This window comes from Rhinolophus hipposideros (genome assembly GCF_964194185.1).
Source record: "Rhinolophus hipposideros genome assembly, chromosome: 15".
Classification (NCBI taxonomy): Eukaryota; Metazoa; Chordata; class Mammalia; order Chiroptera; family Rhinolophidae; genus Rhinolophus; species Rhinolophus hipposideros.
In genome coordinates, this window is record NC_138061.1 from 51,563,520 (window position 1) to 51,591,108 (window position 27,589).

The 27,589-nt window shown below is 33.4% G+C and overlaps 1 protein-coding gene across 6 annotated transcripts in view; it reads left to right on the top strand.

Annotated features, from left to right (window-relative positions):
- The window catches only part of ADK (adenosine kinase), a 458,470-nt gene that overhangs the window by 223,020 nt on the left and 207,861 nt on the right, over nucleotides 1–27,589 (top strand). For all 6 annotated transcript variants that reach the window (XM_081073615.1, XM_081073620.1, XM_081073618.1 and 3 more), the window contains one exon: nucleotides 351–459. In XM_081073615.1, the coding sequence (XP_080929741.1) occupies nucleotides 351–459 (109 nt within the window). The remainder of the gene's footprint in view (nucleotides 1–350; nucleotides 460–27,589) is intronic.

The following is a 27,589-nucleotide window of genomic DNA, read 5'->3' on the forward strand; positions in this document are numbered from 1 at the left end:
AATCATCTCGTAATTTTTTTAAAATGTAGAAAGTAGATAATCTTATCATTTACGTATCAAAAGGAAACTTAAAAACCCATTTCTGAAAATACCAGGTGGGATTTAGAACAAGGATTAACATCTCTGCTTATCTCAAAGGCAACATAGAAGTCTCACAGAAAATCTCAAAACAAAACTAATTTTATTTACATTTATTACAATCAGTACACAGTAGTTTGAAGAATTATAATGTGAAGTAAAATTTGCAAAAACTATTAATTAACTGTAGAAATACATGACAAGTTTGCCAAAAAAAAAAGAGAACAAACTGTATATGAAAAAAACCCACTTGCTTTCTGTTGTTGTTTTAGGTCCCTTGTAGCTAATCTTGCTGCTGCTAACTGTTATAAAAAAGAAAAACATCTTGATATGGAGAAAAACTGGATGTTGGTGGAAAAAGCAAGAGTTTATTATATAGCAGTAAGTATTTACCTAATTCAAATTTCTGGTATATAGTTTACACTATAATTTATAGTTGTTAGCTGATATAATTTTTTAAATAATTATCTTTTATCCTGCAAAGTATTTACCCATCTCAAAGTATACATTACGTTCATTATTACAAATAGTGAACAGGAATTAATGATCATTCTGTGGTAACGTAATTTGTATTTTTTACCTTCAAGTCTGCCTCTTTTTGGATGCATTAGACATAGGTGTTTGTTAACCAAGTATTGAATTCTGTATTAAATCAGTTTCTTAAGATCTTTTGATTTTGCAAATTTACATTTTATATTTTTCGACTACTTGTAGACGATGAATGCATTGTATGGGTATGAATGCATTTTTTTTTAGCATACGCTCAAACGGATATTAGTGGTATAAATATTCACTGCAAACAGTTTGAGCTTATTTGCCTAAAAAATCCTAATTGCTGTTTATTCCATAGTAATTACCATGACACATTTTAATTTAATATTTCAGAAACATTGATCGTGACAAATCTCTTAAATCTGGGAATAAGGACAGCATGTAATTTGAATTATTAAGTCTTCTAGCATAAGAATCATTGGTTAAAAATTTATTCCTAAAATAAGATTGTACTGAAGATCCTCCTGAATTCACCCCCCCATGAATACCTTGTTTTTATTTAATATGAGTTAAATGTGGCTGATCACAAATAAGTGGATGCCTATGAAAAATTAAAAGCACCTCAAATGCATATAATACACGATTTTGATATATAACAGCTGCTGCCGTTCGCTACCTGAGCTGTGAAACAGCTGGTACGACGGGTAAAAAATTGATTATCTAGTAGGAACATGTTTATTGAAAATATAATTATTTCTTTCAGTCTAGTGTTAATGTCTCCTACAGCATGTTTATGTGCACTGCTGTAGGCTTTCCAAGGTTGTTATTGACCCCTCTGTATAGCGGACCCTACCCCTTTTTTATAACTGTCAAATAAATGCTTACACCGAGAGGATTATATAGAGGAAAGACATATTACCTCCTCTGCCATTATGTGAGAAAAACATTTCAAAAATTAAAATTTTTTTCTAGTGATTTTCTTCTATTTTATTTTAATTCTCAGAATGGTCTTTTTTTGGGGGGGAGGGTAATGTCTTGGTAGCATGTTATTGTGGTGTGGCTCTTTAGAGGTAGTTATATACTATTTCAAACCATCTTACCTTGAAAGTCTGCATTGTCAAAGCATGTGGTTTAATTTTTGGCATTATTTATATTACATTTTATATTGACGAAATATGACAATATATTATGATGGAAAAGTCTTTTTAACTGATCGTTAGAATTCTCTCTATTTCAATGGATAGTCATTGGACCCGGAATTATGAACTAAGTTGGAAACAACTCATACTTTTAACAGTTATGCACATGTGACCCTTTAGCCAAGTTTGGGTGAATGGAATTTTTATGTAATATTAACTGTTCATACAAGTGCCATTTGTATAAAGTGTGGAGTGATTCGTTTTGGTCAAATTAACAAAGAAAATTGAATTATTTTTGAAGCTTGTCTAGTATAATCAGTCAGAAACAAATATAAACATGGATTCCAGTTGCTATATCTGATGATAGTGGGTAGCTCTTAGCTTTTATTTCAGCTATTATATAAAAAGAATGCTCTTTTACATTGCCAGGTAATTCTATAGTTTGCTTAGAGTTTGGCTGTTTTAAAATAGTTCTGAAAATAGACTCATGTTGGATACTAGGATTCTGTTATTCTTGGTGGACATTCAGTAGATATTTATTTTGCTAACAACTAAGAGCATACTTTTTATTCATTAAAATCTGTGAAGTCTCTTCTGAAATGTAATGTTATTTTCACAAAGACATTCTGCAGGTTTTTTAAATCTTTAATTCCCTTTGAGCACAGAGTATCCAGTCTAGTCTTTTCTTAGCATATGCTCAAACGGATATTTTATATTGAGTAGGTATATATATACTTAGTTCATCAAATCAGCTGGACTCCTTCATACTCTCAGGCTCTATAGGTCAGCAGTCTTCTCTTATCATCATCATAAACTACTGAGGTTTAACAAGTTGAAATTCTAAACGCTCTTCAATTACAAAAAGTTCTTGATCTAAGGAAGCAACTCAGTATATCTATTCAACAAGTTTCCAAAATTAAGACATCTGTCTGCATTACGTAAAATAAACCAAATCTACATACTCAGTAATTCTTCCCATTATTCCATAAATTAGTAATGGTCATGAGCATTAAGAAAATTCAAAACCTTGATCATTTTTTTTTTTGGTCACATAATGCAATGAACCTACAATGCAGAGGTCACATAAAAAACTTTCCGGACTAAAAAATAAATAAAATGGAATATGCATATACCAATATTATTCTCTTTTGATTGAAATAAAGTGTTGTGATTTTTTTTTAACTTTAAAGCAAGTTGTCCCATTTATGGCATGTAAACTCAGTTTTTGCCATGTGTAAACCAAATTCCTTGTCACTAGGTGATTAGGGATTACTGGTTGAGATAGCTGATTACATTTTTAAAAATATAAATCTCAGGTGCTCTTCACCTTAGCGTCATATTTACATATATCTTTCTTCTTCTCTTATAGGAAATATTTCTTACAATAGCCCTTAAGACTGATATTTATAAAAGGTTGATGAACAAGGTTAGGATATTAGAGACAATAATTTTTCTAAACTGTATATTTCCTTTCTTAGACAACATTAATGTGCCATAAAAAATGAGAAAATTAGCACTCAATATTTCAACCTGCCTCTTGATTTTTTGTAGTTATAGTTTTATGTCATTTTTTACATTTTAGGGTTTAAACATTTGCATTCTCTTCTATAATTCTTACAGTCTTAATTCTACATTTAAATGAGTTAAATGCTTACCAAATACTTTACCCCACTTTCCTCATTCCTTTATTGTTCATTTTGATTATTTCTTAATTGACTGTGTTTTTGTCATCAAACATTTTTTCCCCTAAGAACTCAGAGCTCCTGTCTTCTTGAGTTTTTATTTACTTTTCATTGCTTTTATATATATAAAGACAACATGTTTGATGTTATATTTTGTGGAACAAAGTAATACTCTGTAGACAGTGTTTTATTGTCTTCTAGCACTTTTTGTAAAAAATCTAAGCCCAGGTTGATTTTCATTTTTGTTCTTTATTATTTCCCTTTTTCTACTTACCTTGGATTTCATATGTTCTTCTATTCCTCTTCCTTCATCCTCACCATCCTCCCAACTGCCTTTTCTTTGTTTCTTAAGATGGAAGAATAATTCATTGATTTGAGACTTTTCATTTCTAGTATAGATATTTAGTGCTGTAAATGTCTCTCGAAGCATTGATTTGGCTACCTCCCACAAATTTTGGTGTTTTATGTTTTCATTTTCATTCAGCTTGTAGTACTTTTTATTTTCTTTTTTTCTTTCTTCTTTGACTCATGGGTTATTTTCTACATCTTTATTTTCTAAATCTCTGGGAGATTTCCTAGAGATATTCCTTCTACCATTATGATTCTGTATATTCCTCTTTGCAATGCTATCAGACTTTTCTTCATGTATTTTGAAACCCTGTTATTAGATGCATAAAGGTGTAGAATTGATTATTTGGCTCATTTATCATTTATTTATCCTTGGTAATATATTATCCCCAAATTTGCTCTATTATGCTGGTAACAGTATAGCCAATCCAACTTTCTTTTGACTATTAATGTATTTTGATATTATGGCATATCTTTTTCTGCCTTTTACTTAAAACCTATTTGTGTGTTTATTTTTAACACCCCTATTTGTGTATTTATTTTATTATAACCTATTTGTGTGTTTATTTGCATGCATGTCTTGTAGGCAACATATTGTTGAATGTTAGTTTTTGTCCAACATGACAATGTCTACCTTTTCATTGGGATGTTTATACCATTCCTATTTAATTGATTATTGATATGGTTAGATTTGAGCTCATCATCTTGGTACATTATCTCTGGATGTAACATGGCAGACACCCCAAATCCTGGCTGCTGTTAATATCTCCTATTTATTACTGGTTTTGATCAGTTTGATTGTATTGTGCCTTAGTGTGTTCTTTTTCATGTTTCTTGTGCTTAGGGATTATTTAACTTAGAGTTGTGATCTTATAGTTTTTTATTATGTTTGGAATATTTTTCAGCCATTATTTCTTTAAATATGTTTTCTGTCCCAACCCTCCTTTTGGGTCTCAAGTTACCAATATATTATGTCACTTGAAGTTGTCTCATAGCTCAGTGATACTACCCTTTTCATCTTGTGAACTCTTTTCTCTCTGTGTGTTTCATTTTGGATAGTCTTTTGCTATGCCTTCTAGTTCACTAATATTTTTTTTCTGTGATATCTGAACTGTCATTAATCCCATCTAGCATATTTTTTATTTCATTTTTTATTTTCATATCTGGAGGGTTGATTTACATCTTTTATCTTTTTCTGTCTCTATTTAACTTTGGACATGTAAAATACAGTTAAAGAACTGTTTTAATGTCCTTTTCTGTTCATTTTAACATCTGTGTCAATTCTGGGGTAGTTTTGAGTAGTTATCCACCTCACTGAGAGCTGTATTTTCCTTCCTCTTTGCACGTCAGACACCACAAATTTTACCTTTCTGGGTGCAGGATGTTTTTGTATTACTGTAAATCTAATTGAAGTTTATTTTGGGATCCAGTCTTGTTACTTGGAATGAGTTTGGTGCTTTTCAGTCTGGTTTGTATGATTTATTAGTGCTCATTCAACCGCAGTGCTTCTTAACCAGGGGCGAGTTTGCTGCTGCGGGACATTTTGGCAAAGTCTGGAGACATTTTTTTTATTGTGATGACTAAGGGTTGCTACTAGTAGGTTTAGGACAGGAATGTGGCTGAGCATCCTACAATGCATGGGACAGTACCCCACAGCATGGGACAGTACCCCACAGCATGGGACAGTACCCCACAGCAAAGAAGTATTCATTTCAAAATGTCAATAGAGCCAAGGTTAAGAAACCCTGGTCTAAAGCTAAAAATTCCCTACTACTGAGGCAAGACTTTCCTGTACTCTATGAAATACCCCATTAATGATGAGCTTTTCTGCTCTAGCTGTGGGAACAGGCACTATTTTCAGAGGTATGTGTGCCCCAGGTCCTGTTCTCTCTAATCCTTTTCCCTCTGATACAATCAGGTGGTTGGTTCCCAGGCTCTGATCTGGTAATGCTCAAGGGGAATCCTCTGCAGATTTTCAGGGTCTCCTGTAAAGCTTTCTCTGCTCTGATATTCTAGCCTCTGAACTCTTATGGCTCTGGTCTTTCTAGATTCAGCTCTATCTCCTCAACTCACTGGATTTCACTCCATTTGCTGCTTATTATGCTGTAGCCTGGGAACTCTCAAGACAGTAAGCTGATTCAACTTTATGGCTCACCTGGATTTTTACCCATCTCTCAAAGATCACTATTTTTCATTCTTGATGTCCACTGTCTTGAAAACATTGTGTCATTTATCATGTCTGTTTTTGTTTGTGTTGTTTCAGGCTGGAGGATAAACCCCATTTCTGTTTCTCCACTGTCTTCTGCCTTGCAGTGTTTTTTGAGAAGAAGTCTGTTGTCATTCTTATCATTGTTCCTCCTTATCTAATATGTCTTTTTTTCCCTCTGTTAGCATTTTAAGATTTTCTCTTATTGGTTTTAAGTAATTTTATTATGATGTACCTTGGTGGAGTTTTTTTCGTGTTTCTTGTGATTGGGGTTTGTTCAGTTTGGAAGATTTTCTGTAAATTAATTTTCTCTGCTCACTCCTATCCACCTTTGAGGACTCCATTTGCATTAGAGCTGATGGTCCAGCTAGGTCTCATTTTCAGGGAAACACGATATTAAGCCACTTGAAACTGTCTTATGCTCAGTGATGCTCTTTTGAATTATTTCTTTTTCTATCTGTCCTTTTTTTAAAAAAAATAATTGCTATTGCTATGTCTTGACTTTTACTAATCATTTCCATTGCAATATCTAATCTGCCATTAATCTCATCTAGTGTATTTTTTTTTAAATCTCAGACACAGTTTTGATCTTTGGCCTTTTTTTACCCCTGCCATGTCTACTCTACATACTCATGTTGCCATTTACCATATTTAACTTACAAAATATTGTTATAACAGCTACTGTTAATGTCCTTGTCTGCCATATCTATCACACATGTTTTTTTCTGGTTCTTACCTTAGCATTGGGTTGTTTCCTAATGCGTATGCACAATACTTATGGGAAGCCCCTGCAGATCTCCAGAGTTCTCCTTTTGTACCTCTTTTCTTCAGGCAGCTCTCTTCTGTTCAGTATTCTGCCCTGGCATGTGCCAGACACTGTGACCTTCCTGAATAGAGACTACTGGATGCTGTTTAGCTTCTCTCAGCCCACACTACAGCCTGAAAACTCTCTCCAGGGAGTAATTTTGACTAATTGTAGGGATCACCTTATTCTGTCCCTTTTTGGTTATTGCTCACTGTCTGAATATTGTTTCATAGGTGTTTTTTTTTCCATTTTTATAGTTGTTTAAGGTAGATGTGTAAATCCATCCTTCATTCACTCCATCTTGGTTGAAAGTGGAAATCCCCAGGTTGACTTTGTTTTCCCATTTTTAAGATGTCTCTCTTTTTCTACAAGATTGCCTCACTAACTTTTCCTTTGAATTTGAACCTGTTGGTAACTTAACCATGGTTTATCTTTGTGTCCATTGTTCTATACTGACTTTTCCTGGAACAAGGTATATCTATTTTAAATTGCAGATTTAGTTCTCAGTTAACCTAGTTAATTCTTTCTTTCCCTGTCCCCAAATTTTATTTTTCCTTCCTTGAACTATTTGAATGTCTGCATGACCAACACCCCTACTAATAGGTGTATTATAGGGAATAATCAAGTAATAGCAGAAAGCAGAAATCCCAAGTTGAGAAATTAGTCTTAAATTAGTCTTGAGGGAGACTCAACCTCAAAAGTTCCCCAAAGTCTTATTCTATTAGATTCTGTAAAATTCTCTATCTCCCATTTTGTCATTTAAAAATAGTTTTAAAAACTTTCAGCTAATATATAACTGTTCATCTATGTATAATTAATTACTAATGTTGCAGTAATTTTAAAAAATATTTTCAGTCATCCCTTTACAGTGTTTTGGCTTACATTTTGAGTATGGTAGGATTTTGCATAGAAATCTATGCATTATTTCTAATAACTTTTTTTTTTTGATGAGAAAAAGTTGCCAAGTTTCAAATATGCTGTAAAGCACAAATCAGCTTGCAAGTTTAGGCCTATTATAGGGAGAATATTTAACTTTGGAGATTAAGCAGATATTTAAGATAGGTTTAATAAAAAATTTTCAGTGCCTTGTGACTTACTTTGCATAAATTACATTAGCTGCATGTTGTGCCTTTTTTTACAGAGTAAAAAGAATTATATATGAAAGAATAGTGAATCATAGTTTGTCAATAATTGTCTGAGAATATGGGTCTTGGAGTTTGAATTTTCCTTTGGCATCTGTGCCTATTTCCATCTTTCTGTGATTTTTCCAGTTCCCATGGCACATTACAGATCTTTTTTTTTACCTATTTTATAATTCCATATTGACTGCTTTTATTTATTTTCAGCCTGGAATTTTACCATTTTGGGGAATATAATTTTTGTGAGGGTAGGGTTTTCAACTGTTACTAATGTTTGCTTTTGGGATAAACGGAGGTAGTAGAGGAAATATAGTTTGGAGAAGTGTACGTTCTTGGAGTAAAGGAATAGAGGTCAGAGATGGGAAGAAATAGGAATATTTGTATATAAAGGACAAATAATGGTCAGTAACAACTATTTGGGTTTTACATCTCTCACTTTGTTTGGCCTAGTTGCTGGGGTTTCTAGTAAAATTCTTAATGACGCCGTGTGTAATAATTTATCTTAATAGAATTGCTATTTAGCCTCAGTTGCAGTTAAATATCTTTATCAGTAATCTGAAAGCAATAACATATGCCCTTAAAATGAGATGTTATAAATCGTAAGAAATCTGGTCTAAGAAATTATATATTTGAAATTTTACATATGTTTTCTAAAATGTTGAATAACAAATTAGAATAAATGGATCATGAAATATATGATTGGTGTTTTTTTTAGGATTTGGTTACAATTTGATAATATTTACTAAAGATATGCTTACATAAAACTTGATTGGAAATCATGAAAGATGGTTCTGATTATGTTCAAAATTTAGTATGTGTCACTGGTATTGTTAACTCTGTCATGAAAAGATTTTTAAAAAGTTCTAGCGAAAGTGAGTGAATCTGTCTTATAATGGTAACCTAAGGAATTGGAGTAATATAAAGAGACATGAAAGATAACAATTACTTAATATACATATTTGAGATTTGCCACCCTCCATACTCCCCCAAGTCTCTACAGTTGAAGAAATTTTAATAACATACAGTTACTTAAAACTCATTGCCTTAAACCATATTAGACCATAGAAAAAGCTTTTATAATGTCTTCCTTTGAAAGCTGTATTATAATGAATATAATGAATATACTTTATCAGAGAAAGTAAACTAATAGATATTTTTAATGTAAGCTATTTTGTGAATGACAGTTGATTTAGTAATATCACAGTTCTTTGTAAAACATTTAGATTAAATTGAAAGCAATTTTTGGGATTCTAATTGGAATTTATCAATTTATCTGTAATAGTCTTCTGAGATTATTAATTAACTAACTACCTCTGACTTTCCGTTTTATCAGTGTTTGAATGCAGTTTTTAAACTCATGGATTGGAACTCCCACTATAGTTTTCTTCCTTTATTTTTTGCTCAAGATTTTGACCATTTTGTTCTGGACTGCTTCATTGATTTCATTAGGGATTACCTATGAATTGTTCAGCCTTTATTTGAAAACGTCCTTGCAGGTGACCTTAACTATTACGTTTATAAATTCCAAAAATAAAATGAGAAGAAATGTGTGGGGTTTTTTTGTGGGTATTTTTTTCTTCTATCTGGAGCATTTCATGTTTCTATTTAATTCCTGACGGTATATACAATTCTTTGTCATGTAGGAGTTTAGAATTTTGTGTGCCAATTTGACATCCCTTCAAGTAGTATAAAAGGCCAAAACTATGGGAAAGATAGTTTTAATATAAAGATAGATAAATATAATACAGAATATAGTTTTAATATAAAGATAGATAAATATAATACAGAAAGATACAAGAAAAAGACTGCTAATTATGTTTCTTATTAAATATTAGCATTAGAGTTCAATTTTTAACTTTAAAACATTTTCCATATGTTATTGATGTTCAGTAAGTTACACAAATAATTATTGTTCTCACTTCTGCCTTAATAGGGACAATCTTCGATTCTTGTTAGAAAATTTTTCAAATGAGTGTGATTATTGAAGTCCTACTTGTATTCATTTCCAGTTTCTCTAAAATTGCTTTTTTTCTGTCAGGTTAAATTCTAAGAGTATCATTTGTTAGTGATACTAATGCTTTGTGATTTTTATAGATACATATTTTATCCAAGTTGGGCAATTTACTTCTCTATTCCTGTAACTTTTCTTAAGTGTCATTTTTGGCAGCTATTAAAAGTAAAACTCTCTCCTAAGATGGAGGGAATCTATGGAATATTAAAGTAATGCTATTTTTAGTTAAACAGAATAATCATTTTACTTATATATAGTAGGAGTAAGATAGTATTGGTTAAAGAAGCTTTGAGCTCTAAAGATTTTTGTGTTTTAGACTGTGGCATTATAATGAAGCCTTGAAATTTTATGTGAACTTGGAAACCACGCTATGTGCTAATTGCCTTAGAATGGTAAGAAAATAAACATATGTATAGCACTTAGTTGTTAAGACAGGAGGCCCTTATACAGAGCCCCAAATGAATTAACAAACCATCTACTGAAATGTTTCCACTTCCATTTACTTTATTTATATATTTCAGACCAATCAGCAATTGCTTGGGAAAATGAGGTGTTTACTAAATCTCTTTAATAAACATGATTAAGAGAGGCAAAATTTATAAACATTATGATGGCAGTGTACATCTTTATGTGCTAGTTGTCATATCTTTGAAATTGTATATAAACTGGACATAAACAGTATAGTATCTGTAGAACTGTATCTGTTTCCAACATATTTACTGTGCACATAATAGAATCTCTATAACCTAATGTGGTTTAACCCATATGTTCTGCTGTTGCTATCCTTCTAGATAAATAAAATTGGATTTAATTTTTTTATAGCAGCTTTATTGAGAAATTTATATACCATAAAGGTCACCTGTTTAAAGTGTATAATTCAATGATTGTTAGTATATTTACAGAGTTCTGCACCAGTAGCCATAATCTAATTTTGGAACATTCACATCCCCACAAAAAGAAACTTTGTACCCATTAGCAGTTATTCTCTGTGGCCCCTGGATTCAATCTTATACCCACACTTCTCAATGATACCTAGGTATTATGGCTACAAATAGTGTAATTGTTCCTAATTAGACAAATAATGAATTTATGTCTTTGTTCTTTGACATGTATAGTGCAAGTCAAATAAATCTATTTTGATTTCTTGCTGTTACCTATTTCTCTTTTACAGGTGCTTTAAGAGGGTCTTTTAAGCTTTTGTTCTCATTTATTTGTTGTAGATATAATATTACTATGTTTTGGGGTCAGTTCTTTAAAAATGTTAATTTTTTCTGATATGGGAGGCTGACATGTAGTAGATGAAGTTTTAAACAAATTAGATTTGGTAAAGTAGATGAAAAAATTAGAAAACACTTTTCTTTCCTTCCAATACTTACTTAAGAAGGCAAGCTCATGTATAAATCCATATTTGCTGTTACACAATTTCAGGCGAATGCAGGTTTCTCAGCTATACAATAGGGCTCGTTTGACTCTACTCTCTTGTGTCTGTCATGTGTTTTCTCTGCCCCTTTGCAAAAGCTTCTGGCAGGCTGTAGGGAACACTTTAGACTCAAAGGACATACTCGCATTAGTGTTTTCACTGACATTGTTCTGATATAATTAGGAACATTATCAAATCCTAAATAGTTGAAGATATTCAAAAGATAGATTGCTGCTTTTCCAAATTTCCTTGTATACTTTTCTCTGTAACTCCCATCGTCCCAAACATCTCATTTTTATCCAACCTCCCAAACCTGTTCAGCTCTGCTGTCCTGAATAGTCATTTTGTGTATTCGTTTTCTAAGTATTTCTTTCTTTCTTCATTGTGTAAAGAAGTTAAGACCACCTTGTATTGTTACGTTATTGTTAAGTGTAAGAGAGGTTACAGAAACAATCATAATCAAATAAAATATAAAATGTAGAATAACCTACCACAAATTTTTAGTTCATGTTTTTCAGAAAGACACATATAAAAGATCAAAAAAGCACCGTATATTGCATTATTCATCCTTGAGAAATAATTACTTTTATAGATACGTAGCTTCTTGTAAGGTTAACATTTATTTAATTTGACAGCTAAAGTAAACTAAATTGCGTCTTAAAATAGTATTTTACCTGTGAATGTCAACTAGCATCGCTCAGGTAGATTGATATGCTTAGTGTAGTGGTTTTTAGTGTTTTCTGAATTTTGAACCCTCCCAGAAAAATTTATTCACTTATAAAATTTTCATGTAATTTTTCAATGTTGATAGATTTCAAAAGACTTTTTGCTAATTCATAGAGTCCAGGTCAAGAACTTGTCATAGTAAATAGTGAATTAAATTGACATATAATTCCAGTTATAGTTTCATATTAGAAAACGTCCATTCTGGATTTCTAAAACTTTTCTGATTGTGAATGTGTATTTGCTTTCTTATATCAACCAAGAATTGTTTTTTGTAAAAATATACTGAAGGGCAAAATCAGACTCAATGGTGAAATGATGTGGTTTAGTGCCAGCACTAAGCAGAATTTTATAAAATTATTTAAATATTTTTAACTCATTTGCTCTCTTCTAAAAATATCTATATATTTTAACTACCTGGATAAAACCAAAGACCTTTTAATGCTACTGCTCCTTTATAAACATTCCCTAATGCCATTTATATTTCAACCTGTCAAGGTGGTCATTGTGATGTTTCAGGTAGACTGTGGCATTTTCACTTCCTCACATGAGCTGAATTGGGGCTATACTTTGTGGGAAGTATTTTTATACAGTACATAGACATTGGTAAGAATCATAATGTCCACTGACTTATTAGTTTCACAGATGTTTCCATAATACTTAGTGTACTCTTGGGTCTGTTAAATTATATCCTGACAGCAGTCCTGAAACATGTCAGTCTTATAAAGCCATATTTGTGAGAACTAAAGCAAGGTATCAGCGAACCATATCTGGCATGCCATGTTAATTTCCATAACTATCATTCCAGTAACTATCATTACTGGAAGTGGTAGTATTTCTAAGGCATGGAGAATCTCACTAAATCCACCAAGTAAAAAATGGCAAAATATCTACCTTTTCACTAAGTTTCCAATTATAAAGTCTGATTTTTTTCAATCCCAAGTGAATTATTTTAGAAATAATGATAAGCATCTTTTCTTCTCTTACCATGGATGATAAAATAGTTATTTTAAGTGGTGAATATACCAAACCACAATATTTGAATTATTCTATTTTCATTGTGTCTAGTGTTCATGTTGTGAATGAAAATCTCATTCTGCCATCTCATACAATATTTACATATTCACATGATTTTTGCCTTAACTAGAAAAGAAACAGCTGACAGATACATAGGTTAATTTGCTTTTTAAAATTGTAGCTAACTGTTTTGTGGTTCTTTTGTGTGTTTGGGGCTATTTTATAGAGAAAGAATTTGTCAGGCAACATTTGAGTGACATTGGCCTTTTGTACCCTTTCCTAAATAAACTTAAACAGAAACCTGTCAACTCAAGAATAAAATATTTCTATGTAAATTCTCACCTGCAAATTATTGATAATGCAAGGAGCACCTTTTAAATCCTTATATCTTCTTCCCCCTCAACACAGCTTTTAGATTGTAGATAAACTTCCCAGCTCAGTAATTAACTGAGCTCAGTCATTGCACCCCATATCATGTGATTTTTTTTTTCCAGTGGAATACATTATTAGAGCACTTACACAGCCAGTATAGCTGCAGCAGCCCAGGCGGCAACAGCAGTGCCATTTTTCACAAAGAAAATGTTGAACAGGAGCCAAATGTTTGGTGGCAGTCTGTTGCTAGGAAATCAAGGTCCTGAGGCGATTAATGACAAAGCAAGCAATAACAAGAAGGCAGAATTACAGATTTAAAAGAGAAAAAAGTGGTTGGTGTTATAATTACCCAAAGAAATCCGTACTCATTAAATTGGCTGTTTTTATGATTGACTTTAATTGGAGGTTAGCTCAGATATTTAGCTCCTTTCCCACCCCTTTAAACACACACAGGCACATAATCTGTAGAACTGCAGACTTGTTTTTCTAAGCATTGAGAGGAGCTTGCCCTGTAATTTGATCCCCACTGACAGATGCATTTTCTATGCTGCCATTTTGAATTAACCTATTGTAGAACAATTTTCTTCAGTCCTGTTGAATAAAACATCCAGTCTGATTACCTCCGATGGATTTGATAGAGTAAAAGAATGTACTTCTCATTGAAGTAGATTGTTTGCATGGACTCTACTGATTTTGAACTCTGCCAATAAGCACAATCATTTGTAATAAATTTTCAAAGAAATTTGTAGGGAGAAGGTAATTAAAGTCACCTTTTATAGTTTAATGTTTGGGCACCTGCATCAAAACTGTATTATTCTTACAAAACTTATTTTTTCCAATGTGATGTTCATCTGCATTTAAAAAACATTTTCTGAATCTTCGTTTAGACTGTTGATATTTTTAGGAAAAGAATCTTATATTTATGTGCTATAAAATGACCATTCTTTCTCCCCACCAAAGTATTTTAATTACAGGACTCAATATGACTCATAGCACCCTATTGTAAAAATACTTTTAATATATAAAATATTTAACTGAAATGATTTTAAGATCTGCCTTTTAAATCAATCTTTGGTGTATTTTTTAAGGAAAAAAATAATGATTTTATGTAAATTTGATAGAGCATATTCCTAGCAAAGCATTAATCAGTCTTTCCCGGACAATACCAGAGAAAAAGCATCAGTTTATTTACCTTTCAGAAGCCTTAACAATAAAGTTACATGATGCCACTGCTCTCCAGATTTCTAATCAAACCCCAGAACAAAAGAGCTAAGCACATTCTGTCTGACAATACCCACACTGCTAATCAGATGCCAATGCCAAGCTGTCTGCTTTGTTAAATACTTCGCTTCCTAGAGGCAGGAAGACAGCTGCTATAAGTATGATGAAATTTGGTAGTTCAATCTATTTTTACTACCCTTGGGCTACTAAAATACTGTTAATTTAGACCACCCCAATTGGTACACTTCAGGGAGTTTTTTTAAAGAGTTTGTAATTAAAATGATAAAACATCATGATTACATTGAAGACCTTCTGTAAGTTTTACATTTGGCAGATACCTACTGAGATAACCCCAGCATGTAATTTACAATGATGTAATGGTTATAATTGCATTTTAGGGAAAAAAAGAGGAACTATAGGAAACAAGTGCTTCCTTTAGAAGAGTTTTGAGATCTGCTTCTATTTCATTTAAATCTACTTTTATCCCCCACTTACTTACCTATTATTGACTGTAGCAGCCATAACATTCAGATACTATCCAAGTATTTTTAAAATTATTATCATGGCAGACACTACCACCAGGGGGAGAAAGCTAAACTTAAAGTCCTTAACTGATGATAATACTTCCCTCAAGTAGATTGTTCTGCTCAGACCTGTGTAGTTAACCACCTTGCCATATGACGCTGCCTTTGAGCATGTGATTCTTTCATTGTACGCAAAATCTGTACAGACTTCACACACTATTTAAATGTAAATACAATGAAAACGTCCAAACCTTATGTTGTGTGTTTTAGAGAGTGCAAATAAGCCATATGAAGGTTTTTATAATTTTCTTATTTATCAGCTTGAGTAGCTCATAGCATATTAATGAAGAGCAAATAATCACATAATTGATACAGCAAATTAAATAGCTTGTAAAGATCATTTTCTAGTTTATTGTCACACAATGTAGTTTTTGTTTTTTAATATTTCTCTAGTAAACCATTAAAAATTCAATCCTAAACATTTGAGCAAAGCTATTAGGTTCCTTCCTTGGAGAATATTTTATAAATGCAGGAAATAAGTGCTTGGGACTAGAATTCAACTCTCAACCATTTACAACATCAAGGGTGATCTCATAGTCTCACATTTTAGAATAACACCATGGGAAAGCTAATTGAAGAACTTGGGTATCTTCTTTTCCAGTGTAGACCTCTAAAGTGACAAATTATGACCCCTCAATGCTAATAACTTTTAAGCAGTGACTCTCCTTACAGTTATAGGTTTTATTCTGTGAAGATGATTTTTAATATTTGCATTCTGATTTTTAATCATTTCAGATATTAAAATTGCAAATGATGGGGAAGGAAAATGGTTGATTACAAAGAGGACACATAGGTCAATTTTTAGGGCAGTAGAACTGTATGGTACTATATAATGGTGGATATGTTGTTTTATGCATTTGTTAAGGCCCATAAAACTACATCACATGGAATTAACCTTAATGTATGCAATGATTTTTTAGGTATTGGGGATCGGTGGATGTAATGCAACTGTGACAAGGGAATCTACCTGTATTACAAATGTATGACCTTACCTCATTGAAGGGACGGTGGGGGGTGGGGGGGGGGAAGGAGCTGGCCTAAGTAACTTTGGAAAATTGATTTTGACTGGAAAATGTATAGCTAAAGACAAAGGAACACAACAGAAACACTGTATTCTAGTTGGTAAATTTGTGTCTTATAGGGGTATTGGGTTAATAATTCTGAACCTGCTTTGTATATACTCATATATTGGAGTTAAATAAATATCTAAATAGATGATGAGTAGTGAGATTCAGGTTTCTCACTGTCAGAGGGATTTACAGGATAAGCAAGGAGGGAGAGCTGGAATAAACTCTATGGTACTGGATTAGAGTTGGAGATGATTGTATGAACTCTTGTTTAGCTTAATATGTATAAATGGGTAGATGCAGAAATAACTACAGATATATCTATATACATGGATTAGTATACATACAAATATTTCCTAGCTCTGTCCACTGAGAAGGCTTAGAAGCAGCGATACCCCAGTGGCAACAAACACACCTAGTACCCAGGTCTGGGTTTGTAAATACCATTCTCCAATACAAAGATCCAGGGTTCCTTGGAGAAATTCTGATTCTATGGCTGGGGCTAAAAAAATACGACATGAGTATGGAGTATCTGGTGTTCTTTCCCCAAACCTGTGGCCTCCATCTAATGATGAAAAAAATGTCAGATAAGTCCAAAATGATGGACATTCTACAAAATACTTAAAGGATACTCCTTAGAATGGTGGAGGCCATGAAAACAAGGAAAGACTATGAACTTGTCACTGACAAAAAGAGACTAAGAAGACATGACAACTAAATACAAAATGGTTTCCTGGATTGGATCCAGAACAAAAAAAAAAAAAAAAAAAAGGACATTGGTATAAAAACTGGTGAATTCTGATTCACCTGGACTTTAGTTTATAGTAATGCACCAAAGGGTGGTTTCTGTAATACTGAAAATATTCCCAAATAATAACTATTTAAATGTAAAGGGCCTATGTAGCCAGCACCCATCTTAAGAAACAGGACATTACTAGCATCTTTGACTCCTTGGGTGCCCTTCATGATCCCATGTCTCTCTCCACCCCAAAGATAACCATTATCTTAAATGTTATGGTTATTATTTCCAGACTTGTCTTTATAGCTTAACCACACGTATCCCTAATCATTCTACCACATCTCTTCACCTTCTACATAGTTACCCCTATCTTTGTCTTCTTTGCTACATTCTGGATAATTTCTTCTGATTTTTCTGATTGTGTTTTCAGCATTGTCTAATCTTGTTTTATCTATCCATTGAGTTTTAACATCCATTATTTTTCATTTTTTTCTCTCAAAACTATTTGTTTCATTGTTTTCATAAACTCTTACTCCTTTCCCTATTTACAATCCTTTCTTTTATTTCTTGAAATATATTAAACTTATTTTCTATTTTGTGCCTCATCAAGTGTTTACAATTTTTGCAGTTCTGATTTTGTTGTCTGTTGTTTCTGCTTGCTCTTACTCAAGCTGCCTTATTTTGTGTGAGTGAGCTCATCTTTATTTGTGGGAACACTTGAGGCTGAGATGAAGATAAGTTTTCAGAGAGAGGCTTTGCGTTTGAATCTGCCACAAGCCTGGGAACACCGTCAACCTGGGAACACAGTGAAATAAACTTTAGGCTTAAAGTTTTGTGACCTACCTACATTGGTAGCATGAGTTCCAGATCCATAAACTTTCACGAGGGTAGGCTTATAGTTAAATTTTCAAGGGAGATATTTTTTAGCTTTACCCAGCATCAAGTTTGAAACAGACAAAATTTCCTTGCTGATTCTTTCTCTGGGATAGGTATAATTCTATTCTGCTCTTACACTAAGCTTGCAGGTCTTCAGAGTCCCAGCTTTATGTTGAGATCTGCAATTAGACTCCCTATCTTCAATATACCTAGGATTTCTTTCCTAAATCTTGGGCTCAGTAGTGTGCTGGTAAATACTTTAAAACTGGCTCTCCAGAGGAAAAAAAAAAGTCCTTATTTGTAATCTTTTCCAATTTCATATTATGGCTGATTTCAATCTACCAACACAAAGTCACTGAACATGAATTTGGTGAAAGATATGTATAGTTGGCTTTCACAAGCCAGCTCCAACATACCACTGCCTGTCTGTACACGGCTGTAAAAACCAGCTCAATTCATGGGGTTTGGCATATCTCCAGAGTGAAAGACGTTTGGGTGTTTGCTTACCTCCCTTTGTTTCCATTTTTATATTGTTTTAGCCATCTGAGTATTCTGTATCAACCCAATGATGTATCTCAAAACAAAAAAGATTCTTTTGTTTTCTTTTTATTTTTCCTCATTTATTGTTTTTGGCAAGAGGGCTGGCTATGTTATGGTACCTTAGTCATCTCTACTGCCAGAAGTACAACTCCTTATTGTTTACAAGTGTAACTTATTGTTTTATTTTTTATTGTAAATATAATATGTGATGATTGCATTAAACTTGACAAATATAAGAGTACAGAGAAGAATAGTAAAATGCTCATAATCCCATCACATGTTTATTTTTTGTGCATACTTGTGAGTATCTCTTTGAGTTTTTATATGATTTGCATCATACTGTATCAACTATTTCATAATATGATTTTTGTTTCTTAATATTTATTGTTAGCTCGTATTATTAAATATTCCTCTGAAGTACTCTCCACACACACAATTACACATGAGAGTTAAGATAAAAATCTGCACAGTTAGGAGTTAGTTTATCCAGGAATCCTAGTTTTGTGTCGTATAAAAATAATATTTTTAAGATGATTTTTTACAGCATTATTAATAATTGCAAAATACTAGAAACTATATAAACAACAAATCATATTGTTTGAATCCACAGATATAGAATGACTTCTAGGAGATAGTACACAAAAAGGAAAGCACAAAAAAGCATATATAGTGCTACCTTTTATATAAGAAAAAGGGGAAATAAAATATGAAGATAAGCAGGAAGGAAATTGGAAAACAATAAAATCATGTGGTAGAAAAAAACGTGTGATGGATGAGATATGGGAAGGCATGATACTTCTTAGAGTATTTTTTTTGGTATGATTTTGAATATTGATAGGTTAAATAAGAGTGATAAAACTGTAATCAAACTGAAACAAGTGAACTTAATTGTCAAAAGTCAAATACATACTGCAATCACACTGAAAATAAAAAAGAAAGAAGTGAAGGGGACGAAGGGAGGACTAATCCAAGAAATTTATGAACGCCATATTGGGCTGTATATCCTCAGTTTGGGGCAGAGTAGGAGAGGAAGAAAGTATTACAAACAAATCCTGAACTCTTTTTAGTAGGTTTGTTTATTTTAGTGGTATGGGAAAACTAATTCTGAAACTATATTTAGCAAATGAGTGAGTTTATATTATTAGGAACCTGTGTTCTCACTGTGGATAAAGGGACGTACAAATACAGAATAGCAGAAAACAGGAAAGAGTACTGTGGGGATGGATTGGATTAGAGGTTCCTGTTGTAAATATATACATTTATGTATAAAAGTATGTGTGTGTGTTTGTATATGCATGTATGTATTTGTGAATATACATGCATATATTTCTTAGTTGTATATCCAAATGGGAAAAGGAACAGAGTGACTCAAGTAGTAATGACACAGCTCGCACCATTTCTCACCCTATTAGTTTACTAGGGCTGCCATAACAAATGACCACCAATGTAAAACAACAGAAATTCATCCCCTCACAGTTCAGGAGTCCAGACATTCAAAATGAAGGTGTTGGTAGACTTGCTTAATTCTTGAAGGGGCAGAGGAAGTTCTGTTCCATGCCTCTCTCCTAAGTTTTGTTGCCTACAATCCTTGGTCTTTCTTGGCTTGTGGTAACATAACTCTAGTCTCTGCCTCCATTGTGACCTAGCATTCTCCCTGTGTGTCTGTGTCCAAATTTCTTTCTTATAAGGACACCAGTCATTGGATTAGGGCCCACCATAATCCAGTCTGATCGCATCTTGTATACGTCTTCAAAAATTCTGTTTCCAAATAAGCCGACATTCACAGGGAGCAGGGCTTAGGTCTTAAACATATGTTTTTGTGGGGCACGGTTCAACTCACAACACCCACTAAAAGGAACCAGGACTCATTGAAATAGCTGGCTCCAGGTCTAGGGCCAAGTAGATACAAGATGAACATCTTGTAATGTTACAAATGAAGTGCTCAAAACAATGGTGGGTGATTTATCATAACTACATGGGAGCTAGATTGAAGGGTTTTCCAATGGCCAATCGGGGGCAATTTGAGCATTGAAATAATTAAATACAGCAATGAACTATAGAGCATTGTGGGGCGGGGTAAAGAGCTTTATGAGATTATACCAGTAATGGGAGTGAAAGAAGAAGGGAGGGAAAGAATGAGAGAGGGAGGGAGGGAGGAAAAGGACAGTATCTTGCTTCCAATAAAATGCCGAAGGTTGATTGGCAAATGTGGAGAACGTGCTGGAGTTGGAAAAGAAATCAAGGCCAAAAAAACTATTATTTGGCACCTACCAGGCTAAAGATTAGATCAGGCAAAAATCATCAATGAATGTAACATCTAAGAGGACATTTTGATATGAGTATTTGCATGATCTTAGAGTGTCTCCCCATAGAATGTTTATTAGTTATAGAGGAGAAAACAGCAGTAATACCATGTTTCCCCAAAAATAAGACCTAGCCGGACCATCAGCTCTAATGCGTCTTTTGGAGCAAAAATTAATATAAGACTTGGTCTTATTTTACTATAATATAAGACAGGGTCTTATCTAACATAATATAATATAAGACTAGGTCTTATATTAATTTTTGCTCCAAAAGGCACATTAGAGCTGATGGTCTGGCTAGGTTTTATTTTCGGGGAAACACAGTACAGTGGAGAAGTCAGGTAACACCTGACCCGGTGATCAAAATTATCATTATTAATGAAAATTGAGGGGTCATTATGTGCTTCCAGATGAGGATCCCTGAGAAGGACACATTACCTGTGCAGTGTTCTGGCTCATAATACACAATCTCAACCTAATCACAGGGAAATATTGGAAAATTATGCACATACATAGAGCAAGACAGAGGACTAGGAAACACAATAATGCAAACGGGGTAAAAATGTTAACAGGAAAGTCTAGGTAAAGAGTATATATATGGTACATATATGGCTGTTCCTTGTACTGTTTTTGTTTTTGGAAATTTTGTAGATTTGAAATTATTTCCAACTGAAAATTTAGATAAAAAAAATTTAGTGGCAGAGGAAAAATTGAGAAAAACTTTGTAAAGTGGACCCCTAAGTGAATATTATTCAGTATATACAATTAAGAAATCCATTTTTGTGTTAATTGCAAAATGTTTTATTACATTGACTTTATGCCTCTTACAGCATTAAATTATGTGACCTGGAATCACCTTGAGATTTAACATATGATAGTTTTTTTTTTTTTTTCAGTTGTTTTTTTTTTTTTCTTTCTTTTTTTTTTTTTTTCATAGAGATTTAACATATGATAGTTAATATACATTATACTTGTATGAAGAAACAGAGCTGTGGAGGTAATAATTAACATGCTCCAGCTCTCACAGGTGTTAACTGGCCAGTCCAGGGTTTGAATCCATCAGGTTACTCCTGTGTCCAAGCCTTTTTTAAAAAATTAAACTTTCAGTTTGAGATGAATGAAGATTCACGTGCAGTTAAGAAATAATACAGAGAGATCTCGTATACTAGTTTTCCCCAAAGGTAACTTCTTATAAAACAATAGTAATAGTACAGTATCACAACCATTATGGTAACTATGATGGAATCCACATACCAAGCATATCTATCATAAGAATCCCTTGTTGTCTTAGTTCGGGAGCTATAACAATACTATACACTGGGTGGCTAAACAATTGACATTTGTTTCTCACAGTTCTGGAGGCAAAGCAAGGTGACAGCACATAGTTGAGTTCTGATGAGGGTCTCCTTCCTGGCTTGCAGATGGAAGCCTGGCTTGCAGATTCCTTTCTGTAGCATTGCATGGTGGTGAGAAGTGAGCATCTTTCTTGTCTCTGCTCTAAGGGCACTAATCCTACCCATGAGGGCCACACCCTCATGACCTAATTAACTTCAGCAATCTCACCTCCAAAACTATCACATTGCGAATTAGGGTTTCAACATATGAATTGGGGGATGGTGGTAGAACAAACGTTTGATCCATAGCACCCTTTATAGTCACACCTGTTTCCTTCTGCCCCAAACCCCTCGTAACCACTAATCTGTCCTTCATTTATATAATTTTGTCATTTCAGGAATGTTGTATAAATGTAATCATACAGTATGTCACCTTTTAAGATTGGCTTTTTTCACCAAGCATAATCCTCTGGAGTTATTCAGATTGTTGCATGTATCAATAGTCCATTCCTTTTTACTGATAAATAGTGTTCCACGGTATGGTTGTGCTACAATTTACGTAATTATTCATGCATTGGAGTACAGGCAGTTTGTTTCTAGTTTGAGGCTATTACAAATAAGCTGCTGTGTACATTTGTTTATATTTGTTTTCACTTTTCTGAGTTGCTTCTAAGCTTTATCCGTCACATTTTACCATTCCTCAATAAAGAGAATAGGCAATGACTTGCTGGTAAGGTGACTTTGAGAATAAGCCTGAAGGAAGTAAGGGGAAAAGCAATGTAGCTTTGCGGGGAGAGCACCTTTCTAGCAGAGGGAACAAATGCAGAGGCCTGGAGGTTGCAATATGCCTGGAATATTTGTGACACAGCAAAGAGGATAATGAGTCACACAGCAAGGAGAACAGAAGATGAGCTATGAAAGATAGCTGTGAGTGGTACCTATAAAGCATGTAAGGTTTTCGTTTTTTCCCAAAGTGAGACAGGCAGCCATTGAAGAGTTTGAGTAAAAGAGTGGCATGTTCTGCATCATGTTTGAAAATCACTGTAGCTGCTGTGTAGAAAATAGGCAGTACTCGGGCAAGGGCGAACAACTAGGAGGCTGTACGCTAGTCCATGCAATGGTGGCTTACACTAGTGGTGGAAGTAGTAAAGATGGGTCAGATCTGGATTTATTTTGAAGTAGATAACACAAAAGTTTGTGATGGATTGATTGTTGGATATGAGAGAAGGAGAGGAGGCAATCGGACGATTCAGTTGACCAAGTTCAGAATGATATATGAAAACCAATAGGCCCCCTATTCATTTATAGTAGAAAATGTAATTATCACAGAAACCCAGATGTTTTTATCTGCTCAATCTGCATATTCTCTATAAACAAATTTGCATTGAAAGCTAAATATTTTCTCTGTGGTGACATGGAGTCAGAAAAAGTGGACTTGAATAAATTAATCTTTAATCGTATCTGAATATATACATTTATCTCATCAATAGAAACTAAAAAATTCAAGTCCGTTGACCACGGCTTCCCGAGCTCTTCTTTAATAGCTACTATTGACATTTGCCTTTGTCTCTCTTTCATAACCTATCAACACTAACACTACTCCTAACCTCAACATAATCTTTCTCTAGAATTGGTAATACAGGCAAACTGGCCATATTGTATATCTTTGTTGTTTTATAGTTGAATGAAAAGCAGTATTAATATTCCTTATTTCCATGTTATTGAGGGATGTCTCACACTGCGTCCTTGCACTGGCAGTCGTGTTAATGACTGTAGACAGTTTTTTTCATTTGGAGAAATTTAGCATTGCTTGAGTATTATTGAAACTTTGCTTAGTGATATATCATATATCCAGAATTGTTAAGGACAGCAGTGAACCTTAAAAAACAAAATATAAAGTGGAACCTTCTTTAAAATACAGATGTAGAAATGTTTCAAATTCATAGTCTTTCTTCATCAATTCCGTAAATATAATTCAGTTTTTCTTCATGTCTCAAGATCATCATTTACAATATCTATTATTTTTTGGACTGTTTTATGGGTCTACTCTATGGTACATTTATTTGCTTTTATTTTAAGTGGCTTGAAACTGCCATGTATTTGAGTGCCTCTAGATACTTTGTAATAATTTTATCACTTCTGGAGCTGATAATATATCATCCTCAAACAACCTCTTTTTTATTATTTCTAATATTTTAGAGTGTGGAAAAAAAATAATTAGATAGGTAGCATTTTTATAAAAGAGTAAATAAGCTGAGTACTAAATATTTAGGCATTTGACTACTCTGGGACCATTTCTGCTTCCTGATTCTCTTTAGTACTCAGCATTCCTGATGGTTCCTTTCATTAAATATTAGGTTTTACTCTACAAGGTGACTCAGCAATAGCTCTGTGTATCTCTTAGTTGAAAGTCCTTTCATTCAATGCAAGCAAACATTGCCCATTAATTAGCAACCTGACATAGAATTATTCTGTTGATGAGAAAATTAGCAAAGTGGATCATCCATGAGAGTTTATACTGCAAACAGTGCATCAGAAATGTCATAATCTCATTTCATTAAGAAATTTACATACACACCAGATTTTAGAGTACTTATTCATGATGAAAGTCTACTTCCACACTGTTTGTGTTTGAAAACATTCAATAGCCAGCCCTGAATTGAAGAAATTAATTGAATGCTTAAAGAATTACAAGTGTTCCTTTCCTTAGCTCTAATGCTAACCGGAGTGCTTTTCTAAACTGCTGAGAATGGACTGAAGATTCTGCCGAGGGCTGTAGATACTTATCTGCCTAATTGAGCCATCATTTGTTGACATGAGGAAAACCACGTGACCTGCTTTAATGCTTTTCTCAGTAACAGCAGGAGGTTAGAATGTAGTTCATCCAAGAGTAAAACCAGCAGCAATATTATTAGACATGTGAAAATAACATTGGTTATGGAATGGTTTTGTAAAAGAAGAATAGTGGTATAAAGGCATATAATCGTACAAACAGTATAGAGAATGATTTTTTTTATTTGTAAAATTATTTTGAATCCAAATGTCTTAATCATTTAAGTTAGTCATTCATTCAATAACTATTAATATTTACCGATGTTTACAATTGCTATATGTTAAGGGAATTGTTGACTCATCAAAATGGATTAGTATACATCAATGGTCAAATTTGAAATGGATGCTATATCATGGAATGCAAAGGTGGGGAAGTATTATTGAATGTTTTTGAGTAGGTATGGAAGTAATATGATCAAAACTGTGCTGGCCACATTAACCTAACCTGGGATGAGAGAGATTTGTTACACGGACATTAATTAGGGAAGTGTTACTTTAGTCTAGGTCAAGGCAAGAGAGCATAAGAATCTTAACCAAGGTACCAGTAAAAAATCAGGAGAGGATACATGAGCCTTTGGAAAGGAACGTGTGTGGCAGACTGAAACAAGTGAGAGGTTACCCTCTCAGATGTCTTAAGAGAATCATGGCTCCATTTCCAGTGGAAGAAATGGTTGTCTAGATGCATAATGAGTTCAACTTAGGACATGTTGAAATAGACATGCCAATGAGAATACATAGGTAATCTAAAATGAAGTTCTGGTTCTTGGGAAGTGAGTCAGAGCTAAAGGTTCAGATTTGGGAGTATGCCATATGATAGATTTGGTAAAACTTCTGGAGTAGTGAGATTACCATGGAGAAGAATATATGAAGAAGAAGTCTAAAAGCAACAGCTTGTAGAATGCTTCCTAAATGGAAGAAGAAATTAAAACCAAGAGAGGAGATAGAGAAGGATGGTTCCAAAAGATAAGAGTTCATCACTGAGTGAACCAATAGACTTTGATATATTACTTAGGAGCAGTGTGAAAAAAAAAAAAAGGCGTTTGTTAGAGCAAAATTTGGTCTGAGAGACATTTGATTCCACTTTGCAATTTAACTCATGTTAAATACAGAAATCTAGAGTAAGTATTTAGAAACTTTTTAGCACGTTGACATTGTCCCCAATATCCAGTGCACAATTCCTCATTGAACAGGGAATGGACAGCTTCAAATGTTGGAAAACACCTGCGGTAAGTTTCTTGTGGTACAATTTGTAAACAAGTCAGGTGCAATAGTGCCATATATGGTCCATGTAGAACTGGGTAAAAAACTGAATTTGTCCTTTACCACAGAGAGTTTGAGAATCTCTACATCAGAGCGATGGTGATGGTAGGCAAATTACATAGACTTAAAGAGTGTTTGATGAGATGGAAATTTTGCTTAAAAACATAAGAGATTTGAGTTTGTATATTGACTGAAGAAGAGCTGATAGGACAGAATAGTCCGATGATGCAGTATGGAAAAATAATGAATGGAATGAGATCAAGGGCATATAGATAAAGGCTTTATCCTTGGGGGGTGGGGCGGAGGAAACACTTAATATTTTGTGTGTTGCTTTTACTATATAGCATTTAACTTGGTCCTCAAAGGACTCCAGTGAGTTAGGTGTAGTATAATTGGTATAATTCACCTCCCTTTACATGTAAGGAAAATGAAACAAATTTTAAGCATCTTATTCATGATGCTATGGTTAAAGAATAGAAATATGCCGATGCCTCGTTCTATACTATGATTACTATCATGTCTGAAAATAAGGACAGAAAAAATATCTGTAGAAATGCTGGATGAAAATTTCCCAAATTTGTTGAAAAGCATTAATTTACGTATCATAGAAACTCACAGAATGTCAAGTAGTATAAATGCAAAGACATACAATAGTCAAAATGTTGAAAGACAGTGATAAAGAGGAAATTATAAAAGCAGCAAGGAAAAAAGTCATCACATAATAAGACAGTAAGACAATAGGACATCACATAATAGGACAATAAGACATAATAGGACAATAATAGCACAATAAGATTTTTTGCTGATTTCTCTCATCAGAATCAATGGAAACCAGAAGCCAGTGGAATGACATATTTAAAGTGCTGAAAGAAAAAAATTATCAATAAGTAATCTTCTGTCCAGAAACATAAAAATTGAAGGTGGACTACTCCCCTAGATAAGCAAATCCAAGAAAATTTGTTGCTAGCAGATCTGCCTTACACGAACTAATCAAGTTATTCAAGCTGAAAGCGACAATAGACAGTAATTCAACTTTACACACAATAAAACAAAGAACACCAATAAAAGTTATTATTTAAGTAATTATAAAAGGCAGTATAATTGCCTATTTCTTCTTTCTTCTATTAACTCATTTAAAAGCAAATACACACAACGATATGTGCATAATTGTATTGTTAGCCCTATGATATATCAGAATGTAACATATATGACAATAACAGCACAAAGAAGATGGATAGCAACAAAGCCATACTGAAATAAGAAAATGACACCAGATGGTAACATAAATCCAGGGGAAGAAATGAAGAGAACCAAAATGTTAAATAAGAAGGTTAATATAACATTCTATAAATACATACTTTGCTCTCCATTCTTCTATAAAAGATGTAAAATTATATAATA